The sequence below is a fragment of the Pristis pectinata genome, chromosome 5, assembly GCF_009764475.1.
Source record: "Pristis pectinata isolate sPriPec2 chromosome 5, sPriPec2.1.pri, whole genome shotgun sequence".
NCBI classification, from domain to species: Eukaryota; Metazoa; Chordata; class Chondrichthyes; order Rhinopristiformes; family Pristidae; genus Pristis; species Pristis pectinata.
In genome coordinates, this window is record NC_067409.1 from 57,905,075 (window position 1) to 57,926,157 (window position 21,083).

Below are 21,083 nucleotides of genomic sequence, written 5' to 3' on the forward strand. Positions count from 1 at the left end.
CAAGAGGAGACTTAACAGGTGTTTCAATGAAGTGTTTCTTAACCTTTTCTACATGCACAGCTGTTCATCTGAAATGCACACAGGAGGCAGCTTTATGCATTTTCAATGCTTTTTGCAATGTGCAGATTAAACCTTCAGGATCATGAGGCCATAGTTTATTACAGTACTAAAACATAGGACCAAATTGCAATTGGACATTTTGCAAAGTCCTAATAGAAGCAAACTCACTTTTGTGAAGCTAAGAGCAGATTCTTGGTATGGTCAACTCTTAAAGTCACACTTCCTTTTCACTTTTCTTCTCTACATGCTGACATGATATTTATTTTCATTGAGAATAAGCATTTCAATAGTATTTTGAAACTTTGACATACAAAAAGAGCATGTACACTTTGGAGGGGAAACGCATATAATTAAACTTATCCTACATTTCACTGAAATATGCAAAATTCTGATAGGACTAGACAGACTGCATGCAAACAGGATGTTTGCCCTGGCTGTGGTGTGCAGAATAAGGGAGTCGTAGTCCCAAGTTATAGGGATATTTAGAACTAAGATGCGGCGAAAATTTACAGAGGGTAGTGAACCTGCCAAATTCTCAAACCCAGAAGACAACAGAAGCCAGGATACCAAATATAATTGGGTTAGCGTTCTAGAAACGAAAGACATAGAGGGTAAATGATATAGAGACAGAGGATCAGCCAAAATCACATTGAATCATGGAGCTAGAAGGGATGAATGGCAAAACACAACACCATTTTTCCAATGTCTTTGTGTAACCACAGCAAAACACGTTTAACACAGACATCTAACAGTCAGCTTCCAATGAGAGGTTCATTAATATTTAATTTTTGAAGCAGATTTGGGTCCTGCTGGTAAACAAGTACTCAAGCCACAATATTAGTACATCAACTAGAATGCAGATGACAGTGAGGGATCCAAATTGTTGTTACGGTATTATAACAAATACAGTATACTGGAACCTTTAAAGCTCCTATTTAAATGAGAACTGCTACCATATGACTAGGGCGAGGGTTTTTGGGGAAAATGTTCTCTTAAATGAAAGCAAAATACTTGAATTTACTGAGAAAAACTGGAATGCACATAGAGACAATAAAGATGGCACATGTTCTAAATTAGTTTAATATTTTTCTAGTATGTTCCATGCAGTAGTTTAATAAATATGAAGCAGCAATTCTAATACAGTACAACCATTCATAATGTGTGCACTATGAATGCACATTTGAAAACACCACATTTGAAATTCTTGGCTCAGTCTCGTACAGCATGACTCGCCACATCTGCATGTCATATCTGGCATCATATGGATTTAATAGATCTATAGCATACAAGCCTGCAAACACAAAATTTAACTATGGGCTTCATGTTATTAAATAAAACTAAAATGTATTAATGAGTACTTATAGTTTTAGAATGTGACACCTATTTAAGAATCCAGAAGTTTATTTCATTATGCAGTGCAGTTTTTAAACACATTTAACATTTTGTTAAACATACTAGACGTGTGAAATGGAAAAAAAATAATAATAGCAGCTTATCATCTTAAATGGCACTTTACACTGGCATATCTGGTAATGGCATCATTGGGCTGGCAAGGCAGTGGGTGTACATAATGGCTTACAGCTGTGCAGACAGTTCAACTACACTTTCCTCTTCAGCATCTGCCCGGTTAGCCCGGATCTCCACCAGGGTCCTAGCAAAACGAGCCCATTCATCACTGTGAGGGATTGCCAATTGCTGCGAATGAGAATAATGTGGAAGAGCTTCACCTTTTAGAAATAAATCTCAACTTTCAGAGTTACCATATTTCCTCTTATTTCTAGCTTGCACTGAACAACATCAAATAATAGTTTTTAAACAACTAGTCAAGATTAAAACATATAACATGAATAAAAGCATGAGCAACAAGAATAAAATAAGCTAACATATTTAAAAGTACCATATCTTGTCAGATTGCCAAAGACATTTAAGGCTGTAAATCACAAGCCTGCAATAATGCAACTTAACAACAACTAGGAGTCATTAACTGTATAACATACATTCAGGAAACTTAAGCATTTTGCACTTTTTTTTGGTACAGTTAACAAATGAGAATCCTAACAATGGAAATTAGGTAGCACTTCATTCTTATGGAGCCAAATTTAGCTGAAACAAATAGGATAAAAGTCTTGCTGCTTGACGTAAAGGTTATATATGATGCAACTTTGTTTAGTCTCAACGCACTCCCTAGTGGATGAGAGCCTGCAGGCCAAAAATACCTATAATTTGGCACAAATTGGTATTCAAAAGAGTAGCACAAGGGTGGTTACTGCAGGAAACAAATTACCATATTGGTGATTGCCAGGGCAGTGTTGAGGTGTACCAGGCTTGATTTTCTCTTAATAGGAGGCAGTGGTGAAAAGCAAAGAAAAAATCAAAACTGTCTCTGCTAACGGGAGGTCTGATTCCGCACTGCTTCTATAGTCAGTGGAATAGAAGGCTTTAACTGCTGTCCAGTTTATTCATCAGCAGAAACAGAAGTATGGTTACATAAAACTACTTGCATCTTGTCTGCATTTCCAGCCATCTCAGCAGGATTTGTACATTGTTTTAAAATTTGCCAAGAAGCAGTTATCTGAGCCAATACACCAAATGCACAAGCAATTTTCCTCCCAGAACTCAAATTCATTAAGTGAACTCAAATCAAAACTGCTTTTGAAGATAGCACATTTATGACTGCATATGGTGACAATGCTATAGCTTGCCAGAAGAATGAGTAATTCCTGTCAATCAAACATGACCACATAGCTATAATTGACATTCATTTTTCCACACAAGATTTATGGTCCACTAGGCCTCACTCACTGCATTTTCCAGAGAAATTACCCTGCTTTCACTATGAGGTTGTAATAATGTGTTTCCTCTGCTCTTTAAAGAGCCAATTTACTTAATTAATTAATTTATTGTACAATAGTTCTTATATTTACCCCTCCCCCATCCCCAACTACCCCTTTCCTATTCCCAGTCATTGGTTGAAATGTGGCATGTTTTATCAACCACCCCATGCAAACCCAGCCGCATTTTGGAGCATCACAGCCAGGCCTGATTTCATCTGACAACCCACACATGTATACCTTTCAGCAAGGTCACCGAAATGTTGTCCAACAGGAATTCTCCTAGAACTTTCCTCATCACAGCCCAGCAACGTTCCAGAAATTGCAGTGCCCCTACTGCCATTCAAGCCGCAATCAAACCAATTTGAGAGACTGCAAGTTACTGATATACGTGTATTGATATCGCACAATAATGCATTTGCCAAACTACCTAGAAGGGAGCTGAAATGTGCATGAGAAACTAAACATTTCTATTGAAATTATGATCAAGTTGATTGCTTCAATGCATTGTAGTTCAAATGCAGGTCCTTATTCAACAGTGAGCAATTAAGAATCAGATTTCTATGTGGCCACTAAACTGTTGGCCTATAGCTTCTGATGTGCACATTTGGGCACCATCTGCTTGACCAGATGGTAAAGTTTTCCTTGCAAAGGGTTAATAGCTATCTTCTGTTCAGAAACATATGTACAGATAGTTGCATACTAAAAAAAAATAAAAGATCTCCATTTCTCCCCTAAACCTAAAGTACAGACTGAAACATTTGTCAAATAAAATTTACAAACTAACCAGAGTTGTGAAGAGACTTCTTGTTTTTATCCAAGTGCCAAAGTAATGACAAAATTGCAGACAGCTTAGGCAGCCAGCAGTGGTGGAATGGAAAATGCACATATTGCCTAGGAAGCCAGATTCAAAGGAATGGACAGCTGTACGCCAAGGGGGCAATGGTTTGAGATGAGATTGGGCAAGGTCAGAGAGCATGATGGCATGTGGCCAGGAAGGCTTGATGAGGATGTAAACATTTTTCGATACTAAGGACGTGGAGAATGTGTTGTCCTTTGCAGAGCTAAGTGAAAATGCAAAAAGAGGGAAGGCAGTGATCTTGTTTGCCAGGGTGCTGCCCTATCTCAGCCATTGAAAATACATTTGCCTAGCTAAGCCTGGATGGTGAACTACTTGGTGCAGGTTGAGCAGCATCCCTCAAGGAGACAGAGCAATATTTAAATAGTCAATGCTGTTTCTTTACACCTTCCTAGAAGTTGGCAAAAATCTGACAAGAAGCTGCATTTTCCAATGTAGAGAGTCTTAAATGTGGGAGGAAACAAGCAGAACTTACGGGCAGACACACACACACACCCCATTCAGTCGAATGAATTATTGCCAAAAGGGATCATAAATCAACCAATTCCAATCAACAGTGAAACAGATTACTCATTTACAATGTGGTCAAAGTTTCAGGAGGGATCATGCAGATGCAGGGTTTCTGTCCCAAAAGGTCGACAATCCCTTTCCTCCCACAGATACTGCTTGACCCACTGAGTTCCCCCAGCAGATTGCTTGTTACTTATTTACAATGCTTAGAAAGTAAGCAGGAGAGTAGGCCACACACTACCCCCACCACCAGCAATATGTTCTGCCATTCAGTAAGACCATGGGTGATCAGTTCGTTGGCCTCCACTCCACTTTGCTGCCAGATCCTCATAACCCTCTATTCCAACATGATCCAAAAATCCCTCAGCCTTGAATATCCATAATGACACAGTATTCACAGCACTCTGGGACTGAGTGCCACAGATTCAGAAGAAATTCCTTCTCATCTCAGTCCTACATGGGTACCATTCATTCACAATCTGTGCCTGTGGTTCTAGATCACCTCATTCTTCTAAGCTCCAGACAGCATAGGCCCAATCTACTCAACCTTTCATAAGAAGATGATCACTTCATTTCAGGAATGAATTTAAGGAACCTTCTATATGGAGCCCAAAATTGCTATTTTTGAGTAGGGCAGCACAGGTAGGACAGCTGGTGCCTCACAGCTCCAGCACCCTGGGTTCAATCTTGACCTTGGGTGCTGTTTGTCTGGAGTTTATATATTGTCTTTATGTATACGAGTTTCTCACATGGGTACAAAAAACAGAACACTGGAAGAACAATGGTCAGGCAGCATATGTGGAGGCAAAAGGTGCAAGTTGACACAGGACTGAGAGGAAGGAATGCTGGTATATAGAAATATACAGAGGCTTGTAGGTGATAAGTGAAACCAGATTCGGGGGGGGGGGGGGGGGGGGGAGGGGATAGAAATGATAGGCATATGAAACTGGGTGGGGGAGGTGGGAGAGGTGAACAAAGGGAGAAGAAAACTCAGTGGATGAGTGGCAGGAGAAATTTGGGAGTGTGGGTTACCTGAAATTGGAAAATTTGATGTTCATACCTTTAGATTGTAAGCTACCCAATACTTCTTGGCCTCTGTAGCAATGGAGAAGACATAGGATAGGTTGGTGTGAGAGTGGGAAGGAGGGTTAAAGTGACATGCAACCGGAAGCTTGAGATGGACATTGTGCACAAAGTCCTAATTACCTAATCTATGCTTGGTTTCACCAATGTAGAGGTGCCATATTGTGAGCACCAAGTTTTTTTTTAATAAAGGTACTCCCATTTCCACCCACATCCCTGTAGGTTAAGGGGCCACTCTAAATTGGTCCTAGTGTATAGGCAAGATAAAAAATCTGTGGAGTTGACGAGAATGAGGGGAGAATAATTACAAGTAAAATTATTGGGGGAATGGGAATGGTCTACAAACCAGCAGAAGACTCAATGGACTAAAATGGCTTCTTTCCATGTCAAGGAAATATACAAAATAATATGAAAAACTGTAGGTAGTAATTCAGGTTTGGTCTCAGCACGACTTCACAGTTGTTAAAAGACATCCATACTTTTACATTCCATCCCACTTACTCAAGTGATAGATCATGGTGAAACTCTGGTGTTAGCAATCGGATAGAAATAGACATCCAAAATGTAATTTTACTATAATTCATCAACTGAGCCTCTATGATACTTAAGCTTTATTCAGACATAAATTTTATATATTCTGCTGTAGGTTTCAGAAACTTTAAATCTGAACAATTATCCTAAATTAAGTCATATTCTTAGTACATCACAGTATTTTCATCAATAGGTAGGGAAGGGCAATTTTAAAAATTAAAATGCTCCTCTATCTACAAATCTCAAAGTAGTAATTATTTCTATCGGTCACCTAAATAATTTTTTTTTAAAAGTTTAAAGGAAAAACAGTTAGCAAAATATATGCTTGATATTTAGCACAAAAATTGTTTTTTTTTCTAGCTAAATTTTCTGCACCAGGGTTAGAGGACACGATTCTGAAGGGGGGTTGGGGGGGAGGGGGTCAAGAACAAAGATTTGCGAATGTACAAGGTTCATTGAAAGTGGAAGGGTAGGTTGAGAAAATGGTTAAAGTAGCACATGGAATGCTGGGTACAAAAGTAAGGAGGTCATGATGAACCTTTATAAAACACTGGTTAGGCTACAGTTGGAGAATTATGTCTAGCTTTGGGTGTCCTAATTCAGGAAACATGAAGGCTTTGGAAAGGGTGCAGATGTGTCTCCCAAAATGATTCAAGAAATGAAGGACTTTAATTTGAATACACTGGAGAAGTGTTATCATCTAGAATACAGAGCCAAGTTAGTGGTCGAAGGAAAATGGAAGTGCTTTGAGAAACTGGTTTCCTCACACCCACATTTAAAAGAACTCTGGCATCTCTTGGATAGAAATCCAATTTTAAATTATCAAGATGTTCACAGGCACATTGTCTGAACCACTGAACATCTACCTACAAAAGGGGAATCAATTTGGGTTATTAATAACTGCCAAAGACTGCACTTCTAAGCAGCTAACCTTGAAGATACTGTGATGAGCCTGTCAAAGGATGGATATTGCATAACAACATTCAGGGACAAACTTGAAAATCTGATCTTCAAGCTGACTTGCCCTTGCCCTTGCCCTCCAAGAGGAACTGTTTGGATCCCTTTATTATTATTTGAATTAAATCTCTATATTTTAAAGAAACTATGATCTCAACCTTAACATTTCATATATAAAACCAGCTCCTTTAAAATGTAATATACCAACAAATAGCATTAAAAGAAGCATTTCTAATTATAGATGTGATTCCAAATCTTACCAAAATGTATATACACACAGAATAAAAGAGAAAAGACTTAAGTGAAAAATATATGCAAATGTCTTTATACCTCTTTTTCTTATATGTTTAACAGGTTAGGCATTAAAATTTGCTATTGAAAAATAGTCTTTATAGTATCACTCATCCTATATAATTACCCTTTCGTGTTAGTATTTTCCCTGATAAAATCTGGACATTGATAGAAGACTGTTTTAAACCAGGCACAAAGTAATGCCAGATCCTGTTACCATATAAAAAAAGACTTTGAAATCAGGAGAAAAAATAAAATTGAAAGGCAACGAACATTGAGCACATCATAAAATGCATGTCCAAGCTTGTATAGTTAAAACGTGTTTTAAAGACTTTCATTTACAAAAATTTGTATTAAACTCCAAAAAGATTACCATTTCCTGAAACTGTCCCAAGTTTAAACACAAAACTTAAAATTATAACTTTTGAAAATTTATAATTTACACCTTCAGGACAGGTAAAATTAATTTATTTTCAAATGCTTGCTATTAAGTTGATTACTGCATTCATTGAAATTCAATGTTGGTAAGACATAAGACGACAGGCACTTTTATTCTAAGATTTCTAAAACTATCTAAATGATGAAATCACCACAGAGTTCCATTTAAAGGGAATGAACTTCTCCCATATTTTAAATAAATGAAAATCAGGGCAGTGTAGCAGAACGCAGCGCGTGGAAGGGAAGAAAACGCAGAGACTGGCGGCTGGACTGGAGCACACTTTACTGACTGAAACAAAGCGCGCGTGCTCGCCAAAGTAACCAAGAGCCTCTCCGGCGGACGTGACGTGCGGTCCCCGCCAGAAGGCCCGCCCCGCAGTTAGTCCGCATCACGCTCCCGCAGCCGCCGATGGCGGTTCGAGTCCTGCGGGTCCAGGCCGCTACACCACCTCCCCCCCACCCCAGAATCGCCCAGCGGGGGCGTGGGATCCCCAGTCTGTGTGTCCACCTTGGGTGGCCTGCCCCGCCGGCGTGGTGAGGGCACCTTCACGGGCTGTCCGATGTCCAAATGCGGTGGTTTGAGGTGGTCCACTGTGAAGGTCTCTTGGCGGCCCCCCACCTCCACGACATAGGTAGATCCGTTGTGCCGGATCACCTTGAAGGGTCCTTCGTACGGCCTCTGCAGAGGGGACCTGTGCATGCCCTTGCGAATGAAAACGTACTCTCAGTCCCTGAGATCCCTAGGAACAAAAGTCAGTGTAGTGCCATGTCTGGAGGATGGAACCGGTGCCAGGCTCCCCACCTTGTCCTGCAGCTTTATCAGCACTTCCGCCGGAGTCCCTGCTGGACCTTGGGCCTCCAGCACGAACTCGCCCGGGACCGTCGGGGGGTGCCGTAAACCAACTCCGCCGAGGAGGTGCCCAGGTCCTCCTTGGGGGCCATGCAGATGCCCAGTAGAACCCAGGGAAGTTCATCTGCCCAGTTGGGCCCTCTGAGGCGCGCCATCAGGGCTGACTTGAGGTGCCTGTGGAAATGCTCAACCAAACCGTTAGCCTGTGGGTGGTACGCCGTGCTGTGGTGTAAATGGGTGCCCAGGAGCTGTGCCAGTGCTGTCCACAACCCTAACGTGAACTGTGCCCCTCTGTCGGAGGTGATGTCCGCTGGAAGTCCAAACCTGGCAATCCAGTTTGCGATGAGTGTCCTGGCGCAGGACTCCGTGGATGTGTCCACTAGCAGCACGGCTTCTGGAATCTGGTGAACCTGTCGACCACGGTGAAGATATACCTGGCACCCCAGGAGACGGGCAGGGGGCCGATGTCCACGTGGACATGCTGAAACCTGCCGAGCGTCGGTTGGAACTGTTGGAGGGGAGCCTTCACGTGCCGCTGGACTTTGGCAGTCTGGCAGTGTACGCAGGTCCTGGGCCAGTGTCCGATCTGCTTGCGCAGGCCATGCCAGACGAATTTGTCTGAGACCAATTTGATGGACGGCCAGATGGACGGGTGGGCCAGGCCATGTAGCGTGTCGAATACCCGCCACCTCCATGCTGTTGGTACCACGGGCCGAGGTCTGCCAGTCGACGTGTAGCACAGGAGCCGAACCACTGTAGGGCTGACGGGGACGTCCTCCAGCTGGAGTCCCGAAACGGTGGTGCGATAGGCCAGGATCTCAGTGTCTACTTGTTGTGCCTGCAGCAGCACCGTGTAGTCGACCCCTGGGGCTGAGGTGGTCACTGACTGGATGTGGGGACGAGACAGCATGTCGGCGACCACATTGTTCTTCCCCACGGATGTCAGTGGTAAACTCCGAGATAAATGAGAGGTGCCTCTGCTGCTGAGCCGACCATGGGTCCGATACCTTTGCGAGGGCGAAGGTGAGGGGTTTGTGGTCCGTATACGCGGTGAAATCCCGTCCTTCGAGGAAATACCAGATGGCTAGGTAGAGTGCTAGTAACTCCCTGTCGAAAGCGCTGTACTGCACCTCCGGCGGTCACAGGTGTCGGCTGAAAAAGGCGAGCGGTCGCCACTGGCCCTCGACCAGCTGCTCCAGGACTCCACCAACCGCCATGTCGGAAGCGTCGACTGTGAGCGCCGTGGGTACATCGACTCTCGGGTGTACTAGGAGGGCCGCCTTCGCCAACGCCTCGAAGGCTTCCATGGACTCCGCGTCCCATTCCACCTCCTTGGCCTTGCCGGCCATCAGACCGAACAGGGGTTTCATGATGCGCACCGCCGCTGGCATGAACCGGTGGTAGAAATTTACCATCCCCACAAACTCTTGCAGGCCCTTGACCGTGCTGGGCTTGGGAAACTGGCGGATAACCTGAACTTTGTCCGGCAGAGGGGCAGCTCCGTGCTGGTTGACCCGGTGGCCCAAGAAGTCGATTTCCGGCAGCCTGAACTGGCACTTCGCCGGGTTGATTGCTAGTCCGTGGTCGCTCAGGCACTGGCAGAGCTGGCGCAGATGTGCCACGTGCTCCTTGCATGACTTGCTGGCCTCACCCAACCGAGTCCATTAGCCTCTGGAAAAGTCTGAGCGGCATTCTTGAGGCCGAAGGGCATCCTTAGGAATTTGAACAGCCCGAAAAGGGTGATGAGGGCTGTCTTGGGCACATCATCAGGGTGCACGGGGATCTGGTGATAACCTCGGACCAGGTCGATTTTTGAAAAGATGGCCGCCCCGTGGAGGTTGGCCGTGAAGTCCTGCATGTGGGGCACCGGGTATCTGTTAGCAGTTGTGGCGTCATTAAGTCTCCTGTAGTCCCCGCAGGGCCTCCAACCTCTTGCGGACTTGGGCACCATGTGCAGCAGCGATGCCCAAGGACTGTCCGAGTGGCGGATGATCCCCATCTCCTCCATTTCCCGGAACTCCTCCTTGGCGAGGTGAAGCTTGTCGGGTGGCAGCCTACAGGCCCGGGTGTGCAGCGGTGGTCCTTGCATGGGGATGTGGTGCTGTATGCCGTGCTTGGGGCCGGTAGTAGAGAACTGTGGGGTGATGATGGAGGGGAAATCTGCCAGCACCCTGGCGAGCTCGTCACCCGAGAGCGTGACGGAGTCCAGGTGAAGGGCCGGGAACTGGGCTTCCCCGAGTTGGATGGTTTGGAAAGTCTCAGCGTGGACCAAACGCCGGCCTTTCAGGTTGACCAGAAGGCAGTTGGCACGTAGGAAATCCACCCCTAGTAATGGCCGCAACACCGCTGCTACTGTGAAGGTCTAGGTAAAACAGCTGGGGCCGAAACACAGCGGGACGGTACGCGAGCCGTACGTCCGGATGGTGGTGCCGTTCGCGGCGGTGAGGTCGGGGCCTGGGGCCGTGGTACAGGTGTCCATGTTTGATGGGGGAAGGACGCTGATCTCGGCCCCGGTGTCCACCAGGAAATGTCGCCCTGAGTGTCAGTCCCAGAGGAACAGGAGGCTATCGCGGCAGCCAGCCATCGAAGCCACTAGCGACGGCTGGCCCTGACGTTTCCTGGGAAGGCACACAGTGGAAGGCAGTGGCGCGCGTTTGACCCCCACCTCTGATGGTAAAAACACCATTGGTCCGAACCCTCGTCTTTGTCCCCCGTGGGTCTCGGCAGTTTCGGTTGTGGGGTCTTGGCCTTAGGCTGCGCGGTCGTGGTTAGGCAGATGGAAGCTGCTCCCCGCTGCTTACTCTGCCACAAAATGTCCGCCCTGGCCGCGAGGCTACGCAGGTCGCTGAAATCTTCACCCGTGAGGAGGCGGCGAATATCCTCTGGCAGTTGCTCGAGGAACAGCTGCTCAAAAAGGAGGCAGGGTTTATGGCCATCCATGAGCGCCAGCATGTCGTCCATCAGCTCGGATGGCTTGCGGTCGCCCAGGCCGTCCATGCGCAGGAGCCGTGCGGCTCGTTCGCGGTGGGAGAGTCCAAAAGTGCGGAGGAGGAGTGCCTTGATTTTAATGTACCTGTCCTCCGTAGGCGGATGGTGCAGGAAGTCAATGATCCACGCTGCCATGTCCTGGTCGAGCACGCTGACCATGTAGTAGTACCGCGTGGCGTTGGCTGTAATGCCTCTGATGCTGAACTGGGCCTCAGCCTGCTCGAACCAAACGTGGGGCTGAGCAGCCCAGAAAGTTGGGAGCTCGAGCAAGACTGCGTCGTGCGAGTCGTTGGGATTCATGTCTCGGGTTCCAGATGCCGTCTAGGAGCGTCGGGGTCACCAAATGTAGCCGAACGCAGGGCGTGGCAGGAAAGAAAATGCAGAAACATGGCGGCTGGACTGGAATACACTTTACTGACTGAAACAAAGTGCGCGCGCTCGCCAAAGTAACTGAGAGCCTCTCCGGCGGACGTAACATGCAGTCCCCGCCGGAAGGCCCGCCCCGCGGCCGCTGATGGCGGTTCGAGTCCTGCAGGTCCGGGCCGCTACAGCAGCATGGTGGTGGTGCAGCAGCTAACACTGCTGTCTCTCAGCTCCAGAAACCTGGGTTTGATCCTGACCTGGGTGTGTAGTTTGCATATTCTCCCAATCACTGTGTAGGTTTCCTCTACATCCCAAAACTTGCTGGTAAGTTAATTGGCTTCTGTAAATTACTACAATGCAGGTGGTAAAAGAATCAAAGGAGAATTGATGGGCATGTAAAAAAAGAACAAGTTGCAGGGATACAGGGAAGTGGAGCTGCTGGAATGGGATTGATGGGATTGAGCTGTTGGAAGTCAGAATGAGGAAAATGGCTTCATCTGTCAGAATAAAAAAGCGGAATCTTGTTCATAGATATCTACAGAATGAATTGTTCTTTAAGAAATAACCTAGTATGTTCTGTACATCAAATGGGTAAACTCTTGAATAATTAATGTTATTAGTCTATTCATTAAATGGAAGAGTACAAACTCTCATGAGGTTTAATTTAATGTACAGAACAACTGTTAGTTAAATAAATACTAATGGGGTTAAGATCAGTACATTTCAAAATGGGATAAAACTGAACAAAACAGTAACAAAGACGAGCAGCTCTACATCAGTGACACATAACTTTACAGTTCAACTCCACAAACATACGTGAGCTGGATGCCAGCTAGAAAAATATATCTGTACTGAAAGGGACATGAAAGAGAACACTACTGCAGCCTGATCTCTCAATCTATATGAAGAGGGCTGGTTATGAATAACTCTATGAACAACAGTTTCAAAGAATCTTCCAACAAGAAAACAATAATCATACACTTTGGGAAAGCTGCTGGGAAAGCAGGGAATAATCACGACGCAAGGTGAAATTGGAATGACTAAATGGCAACCATGATTTGATATTTGCACGTTCCAGATATTCTGGTTCATATGAGGGGGTGGGAAATATAATTTTGAACCACAAGTGGGATTAGGGGACAGTGCAGATCTATAGAAGTTAACTGATGGGACTTCATTTTTTAACAAAAGTGTCCAACCTCAAAACTTTTCACAAGTAGTTAGAGGAAAGATTAAAATGTTTCTGAATTAATCAAGCATGATGTATTATAATAATACAAAAACTAAAAAGTCTTCTCTTTAGATGTTCAAAGAGCATGTCTTTTTCACCGTTGGTTGACTGAACTGGGCCATAGTGGATACTGATGGCTCCGACTCTTCATATAATTGACCAGTGATTGCCATTCCGCACTAAGTAATCAATGCAACCGAATCCCGACCTCAGACATAGCACAAAATTCATGGTCTACTCAGGCCAGTGATACCTCCTATCTGGACTACCTACAGCAGCCATCCCAAGGCACTGGAAAAATAGCACCAACACTGACTCCATAAAGTCCTCCAAATTCACAAGGATGATAAGTGAACCAATGTCAGTGTCCTCTCCCAGACTAACATCCCCAGCATTGAGCTCTGGTTACATTTATTCAGCTAACACGCCCAAAACAAACACATTGCAGACATATTTAATCTCTCCCTGCTTCATTCTCAGGTTCCCACCTCTTTTAATAAGACCACTATCATCCTGGTACCAAAGAAAAGCAAGGTAACACGCCTTAATGACTACCGACCAGTGGCTCTGACATCCACCATCATGAAGTGCTTCAAGAGGCTGGTCACAGCACGCATCAACTCCAGCCTCCCAGACAATCTCGACCCACTGCAATTCGCCTATCGGCGAAACAGGTCTGCAGCGGACGCCATCTCCCTGGCCCTACACTCTGGAGCATCTGAACAGTAAAGACACCTACGTTAGACTATTGTTTATTGACTACAGCTCTGCCTTCAATACTATAATTCCAAGCAAACTCATCACCAAACTCTGAGACCTGGGACTCAATACCTCCCTCTGTAACTGGATCCTTGACTTTCTGACCAACAAACCGCAATCAGTGAGGATAGGCAGCAATACCTCCGGCACGATTATTCGCCCCACAAGGCTGCATCCTCAGCCCTTTACTCTACTCCCTATGTACTCATGACTGCGTGGCCAGATTCTGCTCTAACTCCATCTACACATTTGCAAATGATACCACCGTTGTAGGCCATATCTTAAATAACAATGAGTCGGGGTAGAGGAAGGAGACAGAGATCTTAGTGATATGGTGTCATGACAACAACCTTTCCCTCAATGTCAACAAAACAAGAGAGCTGGTCATTGACTTCAGGAAAGGTGGCAGTGTACATGCACCTGTCAACATCAACAGTGCTAAAATCGAGAGGGTTGAGAGCTTCAAGTTCCTAGGAGTGAACATCACCAATAGCCTGTCCTGGTCCAATCACGTGGATACCACGGCCAAGAAAGCTCACCAGCGCCTCTACTTCCTCAGGAGGCTAAAGAAATTCAATAAGTTCCCTTTGACACTCACCAACTTTTACCGATGCACCATAGAAAGAATCCTATCTGCATGCATCACAGCTTGGTATGGAACTGCTTGGTCCAGGACCGCAAGAAACTGCAGAGAGTTATGGACACAGCCCAGCGAGTCAAGGAAACCAGCCTCCCACCTCTCGCTGCCTTGGTGAAGCAGCCAGAATAATCAAAGACCCCACTGTGATAAGACTACTAAACGGTTTGCATATATGATGAGATGGACTCTTGACCTCACAATCTACCTTGTTGTGACCTTGCACCTTATTGTTTACCTGCACTGCACTTCCTCTGTAGCTGTGACACTTTACTCTGTACTGTTATTGTTTTTTACCTGTACCACCTCAATGCACTCTGTACTAACTCAATGGAACTGCACTGTGTAATGAATTGACCTGTACGATCGGTATGCAAGACAAGTTTTTCACTGTACCTCTGTACAAGTGACAATAATAAACCAATACCAGTTTCCGAGCTCTGTAGCGAGAGGAGATCACCAGAAAGACAAAAATATTCAAGGACATGCTCGATGCTTCCTGGAAGCAGCACGACATCTCCATTGATCCCTGGGAACCCTTGGTCCATAACCACTCAACACTGAGACAGCATTCAGACTAGTATTGAGAGGCCTCGAGACTGTGCGATGGGGGCCCACAGGAGCCCTGCATAATGGTGAAAGGACACCAGTTCAGAAGCCGATCCCATCAGCCACCTCTGCCCCCTTGTGGGAGGGTCTGTAGTTCCCACATTGGCCTCATCAGCAGAAATGTCATCCCCGATCCAGAGGGAATGCCCAAAAAGAGATCAAGTGGTAATCTGTAGTCACAGCTGATCATCAGAAATGTGTACATAAAGAGCTGCATTAAACATCAGTTTAAGAAAATCTTGTGCAGAGATATACAAACATAAGTGACCTTCATATTAGAGTACAGCATAAAACAAGAGTATAAATGTCAAAATGCTTTTCCAAGATTTTAAAGAGAATGTGAAATTTCAGATATTCAGACATATGCAAATACAGTAAATCAGATTTACTAAAACGATTTCAAAGGTAATTATAAAACAAATGTTAGTTACCTCACTGACATCATAAACCCATACATGTCCTTCTGAATCTCCTACTGCCACCTCTCTGCCAGTTGATGCCCATCTGACTCTATTTAGTGCAGATGTTCCCTCGACTGCTGCACTGGCTGTTGGTACCTAAAATGAAACAATATTAAAATTGATTTGCCTTACAAGCAGCAAGTCATTTTTGATTTTTTTTTAAGCAGCAAGTTTTCATGGTTGAATTCAAAAGGAAGCAAAAAGTATCCAATGCATTGCAATCAAGCAGGTAAAGAAAATGTCCACTGTATGGTGTTATTTTGCCTCATTGCTACAGGTCTTCCCCAGGTTATGAACACTCAACTTATGAACATATTCTAATGAGCATTTGGGAGGACCAGCCAGATAGAGTTGCTATCTACTGTGGGACTTAAGGCATCTTCTGCCACCATTTCTGCGTGTCTTCTCTCCCCAGCCCCATCTGGGGCTAGGTTGAACAGAGCAGAGCTGGAAGTACTGAGCAGACTCAGAGAGGCCGGCTGGCAGCTGCTCTTACCATGGCCTGTTCACTCTCCCATCACAGCCGTTTCTGTGATCCTCTCCCACACGACGTTTTTGTTCATTTCCAACTTACGAGTTTAGGTTATGAATAGTTCTTAGGAACCAAATACTGTCGTAACCTGGGTACTACCTGTATAAATTATAAGACATTCTTTTCAAATTTCCGTGGCGGAACTTGCCTTTCATGAAAACCTTGGCAGTGATTTATTAACCTGTATTGCATATAATGGAAATAACTTATTTATTTATGGGTCAGCTTAAAAATATCTGAATATTTGAGCAACATCTTCCAATAAGTGACATTATAAATAAGAGAAATTTATGTTTTATGCAACAAATTGAGATGAACATAAAGGACCACTGTAACCAAAACTGCAAAGTTTAGCTGACTTTGGAAGCACAGCAAATTTTGGTACTAACTTGCATTCATCAGATTTTAATACACCTTGTTTTTTGTCTAATGCAGTGGTAAACATTTAAAGCAGGCTAAAATATACTGTAATTATTCTGAACTGAATTTCTCACAGATTACAAAGGGATCTTCTATCAAATAAATTATGACCTCATTTAGATCTAATTTCTTAAAATTCATCTTCAATTTTGATTGTGAATTTTGACGCTGAATAACGTGAAGAAAATTCATTCCATTTTGGGAAGATTGTGGTAACAGAAGACATTCCAGTTCAAGTTGGGGGCAGCTGGGATTTAAAGTGTGGCCTTGGAAGAAGGAACAGACATAGGGTTCAAGGCTTCTCTTAGCTGTTCCTCCTTTCAATCTGTTCATGGTTGATTATCTACCTAATCTGTTCTCCCACCCGTTTCCATATCCCCCTATTCCCCAAGTGTACAAAAGTTGAATGATTGAGTATCCACAGCTCCTTGGAGTAAAGAATTCCAAAGATTCACAATCACCTTAGTGATTTCTCACCAGGTCCAAAATGGACCCAGAAGCTATTCCCTACTTTTAAACTCTCCAGCCAGGCCAGAAAACACAGCCTCCTAGGATCTCATCATCCCTAATTCTTGCATGTTCTGTGAGCCATCTGTCATTCTGAACTTTTGTGTGTTGGCATATTCTACTCAATCTCTTTTCATAGGAAAAATCTCTCATTCCAGTGAAGCTGCTCTTCTCATAGGCAAGTGTTTCCCTTGGCATCGAGTCACAGCTCTACATAATATTGCAGGTGCTGCCAACATGACTGGCTTACTTTTCTACTCCAACCCTCTTGCAACATTGGCCAACGTACTATTTGCCTTGCAAACCCTTTGCTGTAATTACTGATTACTGGGGGGTGGGGGTGACACATGGTACAGCTGTTAGTGCTGGTGCTGCACAGCCCCAGTAACCAAGGTTAGGTTCAATCCTGATGGTGCCTGTGAAGAGTTTGCATATACTCAGTAAAGAATTAATTTTAAAGAGGCAAAGTAAAATATAAATACAGACAGACAAGAAATAAAAATGGGCAAGAGTTTTTATAACTACATAAAAAGGAAAGAGCAGCAAGGCAAATGCAGGCCCCTTATAAATTTTCCTGTTTGTCTATAATGGGGAATAAGAAACAGCAGAAGAATTAAACAATTACTTTGTGTCTATCTTAATGGTAAAAGACAGACAAAACCAGCTTGATATATTAGAGAAGGGTCAGGAGTAGGAACTGAAATAAATATTCATCAAAAAAATTAATACTAGAGAAGTTGATGAAATTGAAAGCTGATGAATCCCAAGGACCCTAATGATCCACATCTGAGAATTTTGATACAAGTGGTTTTAAAAACAGTGATGTTTTGCGTGTCATCTTCCAAGGTTCTGTAGATTCTACATTTGTCCCCATAATTAGTAGGTAGCAAATGTGACCTCACTAAAGAACTGAATGAGAGAGAAAAAAGGGAACCACTGATTCATTAGCCTCACATCAATGGTAGGGAAAATGCTGGAAGCTATAATGAAGGATGTAGTAACCGAGCACTTTGTAAATAATAAAAAGGATTGAACAGAGTCAAGATGGACTGACCAAGAGAAAAATCACATTGACTAAACTGTACAAGTTATTTGAGGATGTGATCTGACAAGAGGGATGTGGTGTACTTGGATTTCTGGAACACTTTCGATATGAACGGAGGCTGGTTAACATGATGAGAGAACACAAAATTGGGGGTAATATACTGATGCGGATTGAGAATTGGACAGAAAGCAAAGGGTGGGAACTAATTGATCCCTCTAAGGCTGTGACTGATGGGGTACTGCAGGCATCGATGCTTGGGCCCCAGCTTTTGTCATCCATATCAAGAATTTGGCTGGGGGGGGTTGGTGTGAAACGTCAAATTTCAAGATTTGCTGGTGACACTAAACTAGGCAGGATTGGGAGTACAGAGTATATAAAGAGGCTTCACGGGGATGTGGACAAGCCAAGTGAGCAAGAATATGGCAGATACAATATAATGCAAAATAATGTGTGGTCATCCACTTTGGTGCATATAATACAAGAGTATTTGTTAAATGTTGAGAGACTGGGTAGTGTAAACGTACAAGTCTCTGAAGGCCAACATGCAGGTGCAGCAATGAAGAGGAAAAGTAGTATGTTAGCCTTTATTGCAAGTGGGCTTTGTTACAGGAGTAAGAAAGTTTTATCCAATTTGTAGAGTGCCTTGATGAGACCACAGATGGGGTGCCGTGCACAGTTTTGGTCTTCTTACCCAAGAAAGGATGTAGTTGCTACAGAGGAGATGTGGTGAAGATTAACTGGAATAGGTCTAGAGATGGCAAGTTTGCCACATGAAGGGAGATTGAACAGACTTAAGAGTTTGGAGGAGATCTCATCAAAGGTTGCTGGCTGGACATGTCTCCTGACCGAGGAATCTAAGGCCACAGGGTAGAGATTGAGAATGAGGGATAGGTCATGTAGGACTGAAATGAGGGGAAACTTCTTCACTCAGACTGTGGTGAAGCTTTAGAATTCTCCACCCTGGAGGGCTGTGGAAGTTCAGTCATTGTGTTCATTCAAAACAGAAATTGATAAGTTTCTGGATACTTAAAGAATAAGGGGACATAGAGATAGTGCTGGAAAATGATGCTGAGGTAGAAGATCAGCCATTATCTCAATGAATGGTGGAGCTACAGCAAGGGCTAGATGGTCCACTCCTTCTCCTGTTTCTTACGGTTTTATAGTTTTAACAGAAGCAGTCTTAGTTGGTCAATTGGTATTGTAAATTGCTCCTAGTGCTGGCGAATCAGGGTGATGTTAATCAGTACGTGGTGGAGAATAAGTAAAAGGGAAATAACTGGGGTAATGGACTGATTGCTGAGAGCCAGCACAGGCTTGATTGCTGAATGGTCTCCAATGTCATAAGGTGTAGCGACTCACCATCCGAGCAAGTGAACTGGCTCGGCGGTCGGGTCGCTCGTCGTCGGAGTGGCGAGGCCCAAGATGGCGGTGGGCCTGCATCTTCCCTGAGCGACAGGGAGAACCCGCGCACGGGGAAGATTTGATGACGTAGCGTATACGTCACTGCCGTTTTGAGTGGGCGGGAACAGGCTCTCTTAAAAGGCCCGCGCAAGGCAGGAAAATAAACCAGTTCTTGTTCTGAAACCCTTCGACTAGCGTCTTGTTTTTTTTCCATCGCGGTTGCAACCGCTACAAAGGAAACAATTTCTCTGTCCCTCATTACAGTCACATTTGCTACTTACTCACCATTTTCCATTTATTCCAGTAAAATTAATCATCTCACATTTTCCCACAACGTACACTGTCACCTTTATTATCCAACTTCTTCACATCCCTTTGCAAGCTCCTTGTCATCTCCTCACAGCACCCTTTCCCACCAAGCTGTGTATTACCAGCAAACTCAGATACATGACACACTCCTGTCATCTAGGTCATTAATATGTTGTCAGATCCTTGTGGCACCTAACTGGTAACAGTCTGCTAAACAAAACATCCTTTTTATTCCTACTGTCTTCATTATTTGTAACAATTCATTACCCTCAATCACCTGAACTCTTATTTTATGTAACAGCCTTTTCTACAGCACCTTATCAAATGTCTTTTGAAAATCCAGATGTATTTACATCTACTGGTTTACCTACTGTACTAGTCACATCAACAAAGAAATCCATTAGATTCGTCGATTTTCCCTTCACAAAACCCAACATGCCCTTCACTAAGTAACAATATCTCAACAACTTTAAATTAATAGCTTTCAGAGCAGACAATTTTAACAAAAAGTCTACTTTTAAAATTTATTATGTTGACACTTGACAACAAGCTGCAGTTCACACTTGTAAGTTTTGTTTTCTATGATTTACAACAGCAAAATTACTTTTAGGGTGGTTATAGAGGTTCATATCCAAACCTTTCCATGACCTTCTCAAAATCACTTTCAGAATATTAATCAGAATGTTTAGCTGGAGTCATGTTTCTCTGGAAGAGTAAGTGAATAATACAAGGGCTACTTCTGAGTTGGAGGCTAATCAGTACTACAGGCAAAAAACTTGCACCACTCTAGTAGTCATGAGTAGCAATACACAAAATATAAAAATGAGGAATTTAATTTTTGGGCTGGGTTTGTTTTCCTGGAGCAGAGGAGGCTGAGAAGAGATCTGACAGAGGTGTACAAAATTATGGGAATATTGAAAGGTATAGATTGTGAGGAACATTTGCCCTTTGCAGAGGTATCTTACCGGGGTATGGGTTTAAGATAAGGGGTAGGAGACTTAGAGGAGATTTTAGAAAGTATTTCTTCACCGAGAGTGGTTGGAATCAGGAACACACTACTGCCTGGTGGAGGTAGGTACTCTCAATGTTTAAGCAGTATTTGGATGAGAAGGCTACAGGCAGAGTGTTGGAAAATCTGATTAGTACAGATAGGTACCTGCTTGGATGTAGTAGGCCAAAGGGCTCATTTCTGTGCTGTACGATGCAGACTCTTATAGATTCACTGGATCGATTCTTGCTGTGTTGAAAGGTAGACTTACTTGAGTTTAAAAAGAATGAAAGCTCTAAGATATTATGAGAAGGATTGACAGAGTAGATACATAGAGGCTGCTTCCTCTGGCGTGAGAATCTAAAGCTCGGCTGTTTAGTCTCAGGATAAAGGAAAATCGATAAAACATGCAGATGCTGGAAA

General features: G+C 43.9%; 1 protein-coding gene across 5 annotated transcripts in view; it reads right to left on the bottom strand.

Moving 5' to 3' along the window:
- Nucleotides 1–1,101: 1,101 nt before the first annotated feature.
- LOC127570362 (cytoplasmic dynein 1 intermediate chain 1) overlaps nt 1,102–21,083 on the bottom strand; it is a 155,826-nt gene continuing 135,844 nt past the window's right edge. For 3 of the 5 annotated variants that reach the window (XM_052015842.1, XM_052015841.1, XM_052015840.1), the window contains exons 16-17: nt 15,429–15,554; nt 1,102–1,755 (exon numbers count right to left, since the gene is read on the bottom strand). In XM_052015842.1, the coding sequence (XP_051871802.1) occupies nt 1,636–1,755; nt 15,429–15,554 (246 nt within the window). In that variant the 3' untranslated portion in view covers nt 1,102–1,635. The remainder of the gene's footprint in view (nt 1,756–15,428; nt 15,555–21,083) is intronic. The other 2 variants (XM_052015844.1, XM_052015843.1) reach the window with 1 other exon arrangement.